Below are 13090 nucleotides of genomic sequence, written 5' to 3' on the forward strand. Positions count from 1 at the left end.
ATTATTTAGGAGGGGATTTGAATGCGAAAAGCACCTTTTGTGCTCCGTTGCACATGGCGGAACAGGATCGTGAATTCTCAGCCCCACCCCACCCATTTCCCCTCACACAAACACCTGGAGGGCATCAGATTTCCACGCCCGTTGGCAATTTCGGTAGGCACGTATCGCTTTGGTTGGTCAGGGCGTACTGAACTGACGTCCCCTCTGGAACAGGAGGGAGAGGATGGGAGCTCTCCCCAGGAGGTGGGGACTGCTCCCGAAACACCCACTGCTGTCCCCATATAAAGCTGCCCCCGCTGCCGCTCTGCCCTGCTCTCTGGTGCACCCTCTGTGGGGCACAGCCGCCCCACCTCGACCACCATGGCCCTGTCCGTGCGCACCAGCGGCGGGTCCCGGCAGTTCTCCTCTCGGAGCGGACTTCCCGGGGGATCCCTGAGGATGTCCAGTTCTGGTGGTGGAGGAGGCTTTGGTGGCAGTGGGCTGGGGTTTGGCGGGGGGTCTGGAGGAGGTTTCGGTGCTGTTTCCCTGTTGGGCTCGGGCTCGGGTTTTGGTGGGGGCTTTGGGGGCAGCTCAGGTGCAGGATTTGGGAGCGGCTTCAGCAGCGGCTTTGGGGGAGGGTTTGGAGGGGGTTTAGGTGGTAGCTATGCAGGTGGCTTAGGCAGTGCTTTTGGGGGAGGTTTGGGAAGTGGTTTTGGCAGCAGTTCAGGCGCTGTTTTTGGCAGTGGCTTTGGAGGTGGCTCAGGGTCTGGGTTTGGAGGCGGGTATGGCCCTGCTGGTGCTGGGGATGGTGGCCTTCTTTCTGGCTCCAAAAAGGAAACCATGCAGAACCTCAACGACCGTCTGGCTGCGTACCTGGACAAGGTGAGGTCTCTGGAGGACGCCAACACCGAGCTGGAGCGCAAGATCCGTGAGTGGTACGAGAAAAGTGGCCCTGGCACTGGCACCCCTGGATCTGGGAACGACTACAGTAAATTCTATCCTCTCATTGAAGATCTTCGAAACAAGGTATGTTTTTTTTATTTTTCATTCAAAATAAGAAACCAAGAGCACATTTATCCTGCAGAACTGCCCCCTGCAGCGACCTCTGTCACCTTGCACTGTGACACCTGCTGAGTTTTTCCTGTGCATTAAAGCAGTTCTGTAGCTGTGTCACACAGTGTGGCTTGTCTGATCTGAATAAAGAGAAGGCAGCGATGGAATCCAGCTCTATAAAGCTCTCACAGATAGCAAAGTTTAAAGCCGTTGCAAAGCTTCTGTGGAAGCCTCTGCGCTGTAAAATCATTCTCTGAACGCTGTTTGTGCTCCAGATCATCAACGCAACCATCGACAACGCGAGGATCATTCTGCAGGTCGATAATGCCAGGCTGGCTGCTGATGACTTCAGGCTGAAGTAAGGAAATCTTAATACAACAAAAACTCTTACTAACATTTTAAGGAAAATCTTCTTTTCTATTAAAAATCTCTTTCCTTGCAGAATACTCATAATAAAACTATTAAGCAATATTACAAGAATTACGTGTATTAGGATTTCATATAAAAAGCTACAATAAAACACATTAACAGTTTGCATTTGACCTTGTTAGACACGAAAAAAAATTAATATTTAATTGCCTATGCACAGATATGAGAATGAAGTGGCTCTTCGGCAGAGTGTGGAGGCCGATATCAACGGTCTGCGCAGAGTCCTGGACGAGCTGACCCTGACCAGGGCAGATCTGGAGTTGCAGATTGAAAGCCTGAACGAGGAACTGGCTTATCTCAAGAAGAATCATGAGGAGGTTTGTTTTTTTCCCATTGTGAATTCATAACAAGGCAGATGGAATTGTGAAACATCAAATTATTCCCCTGTTTAAGCCAGTGGGACTTCCTGGGTTTCACTGTTTGTTTTGTTTGCTGTTTATTTCTTTGAGTTTACCAAGTGAAAGACTGCAAGCAACGTGCACACGAGATCCTTGTTGAAATTGAATTTATATCACATATATTTCTTTACCTATATTTTTGGTAGAACCTTTTATTAACAGAACCTTTCCTTATTTTCAACCTCTCCAGGAGCTTCAGGGCATCCAAAGCAGTGAAATGGGCCAAGTCAGCGTGGAAATGGACGCTGCTCCAGGGACTGACCTGACCAAGGTTTTGAATGACATGAGGGGACAGTACGAGGTCATTGCCGAGCAGAACCGTAAAGAGGCCGAGGCGTGGTTCAACGAAAAGGTAACAACCAGAGGGGGCAAACTCAGCGAAATGCGTGTTAAAAAATGAGTTCAGTGCTTGGAACAGCGAAATTACACCCTATTCTTCCTTGCCATTTCAGAGCGGGGAGCTGAAAAGGGAAATCTCCACCAATACTGAGCAGCTCCAGTCGGGAAAGAGCGAGATCACGGATTTAAAACGGACCCTGCAGAGCCTGGAAATAGAGCTGCAGTCTCAGCTCGCCATGGTACGTTCTAGGGGAGCTGCTGACTGCTCAGAGCCGATTCAGCAGCTTCAAATACCGATTCCACAGGATTTAAGATTTGCATTTATTTCCTGTTAAATCCCACATTCCTTTTGTTCCTAAATAGCACTAAAATATCTAACTGGATTGCAGTAATATATCTAACTGGGCTGCAAGGAGCACATCACAAAGCAGATGAGCTTTCATGGTCACATTCAGGGACGTGACAAGGGCCAGTTTTCACCCCGGTATTTCAAGGCGAAAATAAAACCCTCTAAGCAATGCAGCCCTACTCACACCCTTAAACTATTTCAGCTGGTTTTGTCTTTGTAAAGAGGGGTGGGGTTTTTTTCCCTTAATCAGAGACTATTTAATATCCTTACACAGAAAAAATCCCTGGAAGACACCCTGGCAGAGACAGAAGGTGGTTACTGCGCTCAGCTGTCACAGATGCAGCTGCAGATTGGGAACCTGGAGTCCCAGCTCTTCCAGGTCAGGGCTGACATGGAGCGCCAGAACGCCGAGTACCAGCAGCTCCTGGACATCAAGAGTCGCCTGGAGATGGAGATTGAAACCTACCGGCGCCTGCTGGACGGAGAGTTCGTGTAAGGGACCGATTATTTTCTGTAGCAAAATCCCCTCTGGGTAAAAGAGGTAAAAATAAGCAGAGCCTTCTCCAAGGGATAGTAAGGTACATACAGTGATCTGAAATAACACTGACTGAGGGGAGAGAGCCATTCTGCTCAGTACTGAAATAATCTCTCCATGCCACCACGAGGGGGAATTCATCCCAATTCTATCAAACATCCTGCAACCACACGTGTCTCTGATTCATTTCTAGGGGCGCAGGACAGGCAGTTACGTTTGAAAGCTCGTCCCTGACGGGGTCCAAATCTCAGACACAATCACTGGATTCTTCTCAGGGTAGGTAGAACTTGGTTGATAATATTTTGTTTCTGAAGTCATTCTTATAAATAAAATAATGCGTGTTATCCTACATCATACAGCTCATTAGAACCAGAAGCCAACAGGAAAGGAAAAGGTGGTACCTGTTTGTGTATGCCCTGCTCAGCTTTATCATTTTTAACATGTTGGTAAATATTTTTTCTTTTGTTTATGTTTAGATCCAACCAAAACCAGAAAGATCAAGACAATAGTCGAAGAAGTGGTAGATGGAAAAGTTGTCGCATCCCATGTTAAGGAAGTTGAAGAGAAGATATGAGGCACAATCTGATGTGGCAAAGGATCCGTTCGCTCCAAGCTGAAGTGGATAAATAATTTTATTCCTTTGTATGAAGTGATAAAAAGTTGGCTTTGTACTAAGACACTCTTACATCAGACAAAGTCGGCTCTTCCATTCCTAGCAGTCATGCAATGTATTTCCTGTTTCACTCTATCAGCATTACCTCTATGATTTCCAGTGTTCTTTAAATATATCATCAATTCTGTGTTCAATAACCAGAAATACAGAGTGCACATTTAATCAGATCTGCTTTTTTATAATCTTTAGTAATCAACAGATTAAATAATTTTGCTGTTCTAACCTCATTTTCCAGTTTTCTTGACTAATAAAAAGGACTCAACAAGCTTTAAGGTATCAGTGTCCCTTCATTCTCCATGAACCCCCTCCAGCTCCATGAGCCCCAGGAGTCTGCAAACTACCACAGCACATTATCTGCATCACAAACAATCCCTGCCCAGTGCCTGAACTATAAACTAAAATCCAACAATAGAATATGAACACTGAAAGCAGCTAGAATTCAGAATTCCATAAATCCTAGGAAAGATACTATTGATTACACCTGTCTACCCTTAGCCTTTGGGGATCTCGTGGCCAGGTGCTCCCCTTACACCTGGGAAAAAAAGAGGGAAAAAGAAAGCTTTATTTTATACTGTCCTAAGTACAACATCTTGTGTTTGTTTGTTGGATTCCTTATGGTTTTCTTACGTGACTGTCCTTGTCCCACCAGTGACAAACACAGCCATTGTTTTGGGTTTAGAACCACACAGAATGAGGATAATTAAGACACTTGTGGAAAGTGTCTGGACAACAAAACCTTCCCATCTCAATCCGGGTCAGCTGGAAGACAGACAGCTAAGGAAAATAAAATCCAAACACAAGACCCTTTCACACATGCTGGCAGACAGAGCCAAGAACAGGGATGCCTCATGCACACCAGGAGACTTTTAATTGGTACAGTGCTTCAACTTCTGAAAAGACGAGTGTCTTGTAAAAGTTTACTGCCTGTTTTACCATTTCACTGATGTATACTCTTATTTAGAGCCTAAAATGCGTTCTCTCTGATAAATTTATTTTTTTTTTATTGAAACCTGAAATTTTTTACTGCGTATCTGATATTGTGCAATGCTGAAACAACTGAAATGGGCAAGAGGTAAAACTGAAACAGGCAAGAGCTGTTCTTGCAAGAGCAGACAAGATCCTCAGGATCATCCAGAGCTCCAGTGAGCCAGAAATGAAGAATCACTTGCAGAAAGCTCAGCACAGCAGACAAGCTGTGCTGGACCCACCTGGGAACTGTCTGGAAGGGGGTAAGAACCCCACACATTCTGCATGCTGTGTGTACCCAACACCCCGAGAACAGGCACTGAAGGTACTGAAACACCTTCACAGATGACCCCAGACCCTTTTTCTGACAGCAGAAAGGTGTCTGAAGTGTTCATTCATCAGAACTTTGCCCTCGGCAGAGGAGGAGCCAAAGCCCTCACCACACCAGTACTGCTCACCAGTAGTGCTGGGTCCTCTCCCTCCTCGTGTGCTCCTGCCCATGAACCCACCGCAGTGTTGGGTGTGAGGATGCCCAGGAGCTCAGCTCTTTTCCAAAACGGGGACAGTCCTCGACGCTGGGTCAGCTCAGACAGCTGAGGCTTTGCCTCGCTGATTCCCAAAATACCTTCAGGGATGGAAATTCTGTGCCAATCCCAGCAGTGGTGGAGGCACCTGCCAGCGGCACTGCCAGCAATCCAGCTGTGCTGCTGGGAGGCTCTGCCCTTCCCTGCCCCCTGCCAGAGCACCTCACGCTGGGCAGCTGCAATTTCGTCCTTCGCTGTGCATGTCTCACCCTCCCATTCCCGAGGTTATAACCCCCTCCCAGCTACGTAGAAACAAAAACACGAAGACATCGATCGACACGCTCATTTCGGCGCTTAATTTAGGAACCGCTGTTTCGGTGGCATCCTTTGCCGTATCAAGCTGCAGCCAGGCCGGGCTGGCGGGCTCTGAACCCCCCCATCGGTCCCCAAAATGGGCCGCTGCCGCTTTAACGGCCCCGCGGCCGCATCCCCGCCGGCAGCGGGTCGGGAGCCGGGGAGGATGGGAGGAGGAGGAGGAGGAGGACGACGACGAGGAGGAGGAGGAGGAGGATGGAGCCGGCCCGGCTCCGCCGAGAGATCAGGGCAAAGTATGAATCGCACATCACCCGAAATCAGATAAAGACCGTCAGCTCAGCAAGGACGCAGGTAATGCCTCCTCACAGCCACACACCTTGCAGCGTACGGAGCCATTCCCTGGCCGTACGGTTCCTCCCGCAGCCTCTGTGAGGTACAGTAACTCCTTTCAATGCAGCAGATTTTTCGGGGAAGGGATCCGGATTTTACCGCAGTAAGATGTGAACTAGAAGATTCGGAAGTAGATTTTGCTTAGGGTATGGATTCACAGGGAACGAATGCTGTGTAATCCATCGGGATGCCTTTCTGTCCCTGCAGCAGGGTTATTGCTGGGATTTAAGGGATGATGACATAGGCTTTAACACGGTAACCTCTACCTCCACATAGTTATCCCAGAGGAAAAGAGAGTCCTGAAGAGAATCCATTTATATACAGCAAGCTTTGCCATTTTTAGCCCCTCTAGTAAAGAAAACTGTACCTTTGCAGGAACTATTTTACGTTGCTCACAGTAAAACTGTGTTCTGCTCTTCAGTAAATATGTTATTCTCTCATACAGCCCAACTGAATGTTACCAACACACAGTGCTGCTGTTGGGGATTTAGGTACAAACAGCCCTAAACCCAACAGAAACCAAATGGCAAAATGATGTTGGGCTATCAAACGTGAAGAAATTTTGGGGGGAATCAGGTATTGTGTCCCCTCGCAGTCTGGTGTTGCAGGAATCCTGGAGGTTTGTGCTAAGGGCAGGCCAGATCTGCTGCAGCCTGGCTGATCCACCAGCAGCGCCGGACACGCAGCAGCTGCACCCCCGACAGGGAAGGCAAGTTTATCAAAGATGAGCCCACATCTAAAATGACCCCACACATGCTCAGGACTGGCTTTAAAAACCCTGCTTTTAATAAAATAAAAGGGAAAAAAATACATTAAACCCAGAGCACCCTATTCATACCTGGAAACTTGAACCGCCTGCACTTCCTCTAAGCTCCAAAGGTGAGTAAGGTCTCAGCACAACTGGGTAATTTGTATGGGAATTCCTTTAGGACAAAGATACCAGGGACAGAGATGTTCCCATCAAACACAGCTTACCCTCTACACAGCACAGAAAATGCTAACTCTTCACTTGGAACTTTCGCACATTTATACAATTCTAACAAAAATTCCAACTGGATATTTTTATGTCTACCTATTTTCATGATTCGAATATTTTTAATACTGTTATCTTTTGCATGTCCCCTGCAGGCAGAAGAAGGTGCAAGTAAAAGAATGGACAAAGATGCAGAAGCACTAAAGGCAGCCAGAGCAGAACTGTGCGAGGCCAGACGGCAGTGGCACCACATGCAGATCGAAATCGAGTCTCTCCACGCCGTGGTAAGAGCCAGAAACGAGACTCAAAATCTCCTGGAAAAAAAAAAAAAAAAAAGAAATACCATCCTTGATGTAAATTATCCCACAGTCAGTTTCAGTGACAGTCACAGCCACCACACAGCAGAAATGCTGCTACACAGGAACAGCTTTGGGAGCTCCAGCTCCTCACAGAACCCAGCTCGTGTTCTGGTGCAGGATCTGCCGCTCAACACACACCTGTTGTCCTGTTTCCACACCTGACAAACATATATTTGCATGATGCTCCCTCACCAAGCTCCTGGTCGCTCTGCCTAACCAATCCACAGCAGGTTTATAACTTCCGCTGAACGCCTGGGCCAAAGTTATCAGTTCATTCATGATAAAATAATGTCATAAAATAAATTCAGCAGTTTGCTGATTCTGGTGCCACAGAAAAGCTCCAGGAACACACAGGCAGTGTTCATACAGCACTGAGCTGGACATTGTCTAACTGCACAGGTAAAATCAGAGATCTGTAAACTCAAGGCAGTGGATTGCTGTTCAAGAGGGGGCAACAGTTTCATCCTGGCTTAAATTACCACAGATTTCACTTAAAAATTTCTCAGCCAAAGTATTACCTTGAAAGCTTTACTCCTATGTTTAATGAATCTTAAAAGAACTGGTGTAACAATACACCAGTATTATATATATATATATATATATATATATACATATACATGTATAACATCTTTATGCACATGCTTTCCCAAACCTTATAATACGAGTTAAATTTCCCAGGAAAAGGGTTTGGAACGTTCGTTGCGGGCCACGGAGCAGCAGTACCACATGCAGCTACAGAATTTAGAAGGTGAGATTGAATGTTTGGAGAAAGAGCTGCTGGAAGTGAGAAGGGGAATTGAGAAACAGCTTCGAGAGCATGAAATTCTCCTGAACACGAGGATGAAGCTGGAGGAGGAGATAGCGACGTACCGCAGTCTGCTGGAGCAAGAGGAGAGCAGGTACTCACTCCAGAGAGAAAAAGCTCTAAAATACATCTTCCACTTCTGAGAGTCTCATTTAAACACTCAGCACTGTAAATGCACGAACCAATCATTAAAAAATTAAAGTATAAAATGCATAGAAATGGCACCAGGGTAAGAAAGCTTCGCTGATTGCACCGTTTGTGGCGCTCGGTGTGTCGCACACATTGCAGGGAGCAGCACAATCACTGCACCCAACGAGCCACAGCTGTTCACAGGACAAGTTTGGGATGCAAGCAATTCAGTGTTACTGGAAGCCTGTAATCATTTCTGGTTTTCTGCAGGTTCCATTGCTCGATACCTGCCCAGAAGGACGACAAAAAGCCCAGCACCAGCAAGATCACCTTTATGCTGCCTCCAGGTGAGCTTCAGACACCTTCCCCTTGGGGGATTTCAGCCCTAAAGGAGGTTCACAACTATTCCTGGATATTACAAAAGTACCTTTTCCAATTCAGCAGAAGGAAAAACACCTCCTGACCCTTGTCGTGCCTGTGCCCTTCTGCAGGCTCAGTGTACCTGCATTTTCTCTTACAGATGGTGTAAAGAAGCACGAGCCAGAGAAGGTGGAACTGATGACAAAACAAGCGATCCTAGATGGAAACATCATGAAGGAAAGTGCTGAGGCTCATGGCACTGTACAGTAAGATAAACAGGAGTTTCACAAAATAACAATTGGAAGTAAACAGAGGGGGTTGTGTTCCAGCAGCTCTGAGGTTCCGTTATTTGGTGCCTGTTTTACCACACCCACAGAGCCCAGGTGCTCCAGAACTGCAGTGGCAGCTCCTGAAGGTGCCCTGAATGGCAGGGCTTAACAATACATTGCATTTGGAAGTCCTTTTTATTAGCATTGGCTTCCTAAGCAAATAATACCAGGATGGGGCTCCTGATTTGTAATTTCTATTTCTGTTAAGAATGAAACTATGAATAATTCATCTCGCTAAGGCTGAAAGCAAAGAGCCCAGACCACGTTTGGGAAGTCCCTCTGGGGCCTATTTATGCACATAAATTCAGGCTCAGCTGCTCCAACTTGCTCCTTGGAAACTCCTACGTTTCCCCAAACAGGGGAGGGAGAACCTGGCTCCCAAGTAGGCATGTGAAAGTCTGTTAGGATGTGTTATTCACCTGAAATTACTTTAATAGTACTGGATTGACTAATTTTATTTTTTTTCTGCTGCTCTTTAGGCTTTTTTGTAGACTAATTTAAGGCTACCTTTAAGCACACTGTAGTGGACCACATCCCTAGCACTGAACTGGAACTGGTGGCTCAAAAAGTGTAGGAATTCGGATTAAAAATTAACACCATCACCAGGTCCACTGTACACACCCCACACCTGACATGTATTCTCAGACATGAGCTTGGTTGGTCACACAAAGTCACTCAAAGGGCCATTTAACTCAGCTGGGCGAGGCCTCAGAGCCCCAAATGTCTGATCTGGGTCCTGATGCACACAAGGAGAATTAAATCAGCAGGATTTGGGTCCCTAAATATTCCTGAATCAGCTGGCTTTTCCCCTATTTTTCTCCTGCTCTTTTTTTCCCTCTTTAATGTAATGTAGCTCTACGTTCTGAGGTTTGGATCTGAACTAGATTTTCTCCTCCCTATGCTGAAGGCTTTCAGATGCAGGAATTCTGGCTGGCCCATTACAGCACTGAGACTTCTTGCAGAGTTTTTGAGCCTGGATTCCAAACTTTCTCCTGGGAAACAAATTGCCTGATGTGTTTGGAGCAGTGGTTTTGTAGCCATGTCTACCTAAAAGTACAAAAAGAAGAATACAGTGAACCTTCACCCTTTATTTAGCTGTTCAGGAGAATGAACTTGTGAAAAAAAGAAAACTTGGAGTGTCTCAGTACTATCTAAAATAACCCAACACTTTATTATGCAATTTCTCCCTGTTTTAAAAGCAGTCCCGAAAACAGATAACTCGCACTGCCCGAAAAATCATAAATACATCTGCTTTATTGTTTCAGGACAGAAAAAGTGGATGAAGTCATTAAGGAATGGGAAGGCTCTTTCTTTAAGGACAACCCTCGCTTAAGGAAAAAGTCCGTCTCCCTGCGTTTGACCTCCACCTGGCAGCCACGGACGAGGGGTGTCTGCACACCAAAAAGAAAACTCTCCCCGACATCGAGGTCAGGCTGGTGATGAGGAGATCCCGCAGCATCCCCTCCATCAAACCTTAACCCCAGCCCGTTCCCCCAGAGAGCATCTCCAGCAGGCTCTGGGAGCAAACTGCAGATGGACTCGCACAGCCGCTGTCTGCTACAACCACACCTTACCAGGCACGTGGAGCCACACGATAAAACCGTACAAAAGTCCTCTAAAAAAACAGGGAGAGGAGCAAGGCAGTTCAGATTCCAAGAAGCCCAACTTCTACTGGTTTTATACTCTGGGTGCAGCCCTTTCATTTTCTCATGGTTGTTGTTTTTTGTAGAATTTCACCAAATATGACGAAATTTAAACTAGGACTTTATAGTTTGACATATTCTGCTTTTGTAAAGGAGAACTTGCCTTCTCTTTCTGGAAATGAGAAATGCGTATTTCACTCTCTTACATATTCAATATTGCATATATATATAATGACTAAGGAATCCTTGCAATAATTTATATCACATCTGTCATAATTCTAGAAATATATTTTAAAATAATTCTTTCTAACAGCAAAACTTACGTACAAAGATGCTCTTAAAATACATGAACTACTAACAATTTTCTTTTAAAAGTGGCTGGTATTTTTAAATTCGTTTTTTTAGGCAGCAACTGAGCAAGAATGTCTTTCCCTTGCATCCTTATACACCCATTTTTAAAAGTGTTATTACAATCCAGTAACACTTTAGCTGTGCCGTTCCCCTGGTTTTGAAGCAGTGATTTCCCCTGAAAAATCAATGTGTCTGCACACACCTGTCCTACAGCTCTCTTAGCCAGGGCAAGTGAAATTACCCTCTAATTGTTCAAATGTGAGGAGTCAACTAACCATTTTAATGCCGGTATTCCGGTAATTTTGTTTATTGTAGCAGTGTGCATTAAAATATCTTCAACAAACTCCTCTTCTGACAAACATGAAGGGAACTCTCTCCATCTGTGACAAGTTACTGTTACACCAGGGTACAACTGTTATTCCTTCAAATCAACTGGGCAAAATAAGGGCTACAAATTCAAAGTCCAAGTCAAGCAGATCCTTTAAGGAACCCCCCCCAGTCCTGCTCGGAGTAGCCGTGGGCAAACACAGAGCCATCCCTCCTCCTTTGTAAGGTTATGGGACAATCAAAGACTCAAACCAGACTGTAACCAGGACAAGAACGATTGTTTGTGAGGATTCCGTCGAGGATCTGATCCCAGCTCCCACCGGGATTGCAGAGCCTGGAAACCCCAATGCTCCGGCTTTGCCGGATCCCGGCAGCGCTAAAGGATCGATTTCAGCGTCAGTATCTGCCTTATTACCCGTGGCATGTGCACAAAACTGGCCCTACAGATTCCTTCAGAGTTCATTTACGCTTCTATCATTTGTTCAGGGTAACAATGCATCGATATTGCCCCGTCCTGTCTGTACTGTATCAAGCTGGCTAATTATCCTTAACCTGAATCCCCCAGCTGGTGTTGTTACCTCTTGAGTACTTGGCATCCTGAATGTATCAGCCTGCTCCAGTATTTCCACTATGCAGCTTTTTTTTTTGTGCTTAGACTCTGTACATTTTACGATACTTGAATCTAAACTAAGTTTTAATTGCTTTAAGGCACTTTAAACAGGGATACCAACTTACCAAAGTAAATTGTAGTACTACAATAAAAAAGTATTAAAATGGAGTTTGCCAGTGCGTGTTTTGTGTGTGCCAAGGTGTGCATATTAAAGGGAAAGGAGTGAAAGAGAAATGCACAAGAAAAGCTGTGGACAGGAAAATCTGTAGCACTGTAATCAAGTAGTTTCTAAGGTCTCCTCTGCAATTAAAACCACACAAATTCCCTCAGAATCTTTACCATAACATGTGTTTCCTGTGATTTCTCCCCTGTCAGTACATATCTATCTGTTGTATTATTTACAGATTCCATCCTATGGAAACAACTTACTCTTTTGTTCATAAACTAGTTGAATTTCCACAAGTGGCAGTGTGAACTCCACGTGGGCATCAAAACTGTAATGCAACAACATCTCAGCCTCATTTTAGGTCATGTTAAAGCTGAATTAAAAAAATATAATGCTGAAAAGCTTGATATTATGGCACAGAACTCTTCCTTTCTGTGCTGCTAATAAAATACAGACCAGCTGAGCCTCTGCCAACGAGCAGCTGCAAAGAGCTGATGCTAAAAACGAGTTTCATTGTCTCAACCTACTTCCCAGTGAATGTCTGTCCTCATTCCAGAGCTTATGAAGCTGCTGGCAATTAAAACAGTTGGGTAAGAATAAGTTTTTACATCATCCCCCTCCAAAGTGAGCACAGTGCAGAACAAACAGTTCCTTTAAATCGGTAAAACTACTCACACACTGTACAGGACATTAAAAGGTGTACACAGGCAAACCCTTTACTATCACAACATGGAACTGAGGCAAAGAGCACAGCAAAAAAGAGGAATAAAACAAAGAGAGGAATACATCAGTGTCTTTGAAAACATGTAATTGTTCAGAACTATTAGCATGGAATGTGTCAGTAAATGAACACCATAATAAATATTTTGGTAAGCCGTGGAAATTTATAACAACGTTAAATGAAGTTTACACTATCAACAAAAGTATTATTAATAAACTAGAGATGAATTCATGAAACCAGGGGGAAAACCAGGTTATTTTTCACTTCTTAACTAATAGTTTCTCCCCTTTTCTTTACAAACATTCTGCCTCGGTGAAGGTGGTGGATTAGAGGGTATATGGCTGATACATGGCTGGCTGAGGAACCT

The 13090-nt window shown here is 45.1% G+C and overlaps 2 protein-coding genes across 3 annotated transcripts; both read left to right on the top strand.

Moving 5' to 3' along the window:
- Positions 1 to 360: 360 nt before the first annotated feature.
- LOC126646290 (keratin, type I cytoskeletal 12-like) lies at positions 361 to 3700 on the top strand. Of its 2 annotated transcripts, none has more exons than XM_050327517.1 (8): positions 361 to 1005; positions 1308 to 1390; positions 1622 to 1778; positions 2050 to 2211; positions 2312 to 2437; positions 2822 to 3039; positions 3276 to 3358; positions 3559 to 3700. In XM_050327517.1, exons 1-8 carry the CDS (start codon positions 361 to 363, stop codon positions 3654 to 3656), a joined length of 1572 nt encoding a protein of 523 aa, XP_050183474.1. In that variant the 3' UTR covers positions 3657 to 3700. The 2 variants fall into 2 exon arrangements, with proteins under 2 accessions (XP_050183474.1, XP_050183475.1); XM_050327518.1 differs by having other exon boundaries at positions 2822 to 3033.
- Positions 3701 to 5780: 2080 nt separating this feature from the next.
- On the top strand, positions 5781 to 12004 carry KRT222 (keratin 222). Its single transcript, XM_050327538.1, is given in 7 exon segments — positions 5781 to 5911; positions 7079 to 7207; positions 7961 to 8181; positions 8487 to 8563; positions 8737 to 8842; positions 10171 to 10256; positions 10259 to 12004. Coding segments are annotated over 7 exon segments (840 nt in total). The 5' UTR covers positions 5781 to 5815; the 3' UTR covers positions 10384 to 12004.
- Positions 12005 to 13090: the final 1086 nt, after the last annotated feature.

This window comes from Myiozetetes cayanensis, unplaced genomic scaffold (assembly GCF_022539395.1).
Source record: "Myiozetetes cayanensis isolate MyiCay16 unplaced genomic scaffold, myiCay2020 scf34, whole genome shotgun sequence".
Classification (NCBI taxonomy): Eukaryota; Metazoa; Chordata; class Aves; order Passeriformes; family Tyrannidae; genus Myiozetetes; species Myiozetetes cayanensis.

Excerpts from the sequence above, each read along its gene's own strand:
- LOC126646290 (XM_050327517.1), top strand. The coding sequence starts at position 361 with ATGGCCCTGTCCGTGCGCACCAGCGGCGGGTCCCGGCAGTTCTCCTCT. Across the intron at positions 1,391-1,621 it reads GCTGATGACTTCAGGCTGAA|ATATGAGAATGAAGTGGCTC; the intron begins GTAAGGAAATCT and ends GCCTATGCACAG. Across the intron at positions 3,359-3,558 it reads ATCACTGGATTCTTCTCAGG|ATCCAACCAAAACCAGAAAG; the intron begins GTAGGTAGAACT and ends GTTTATGTTTAG.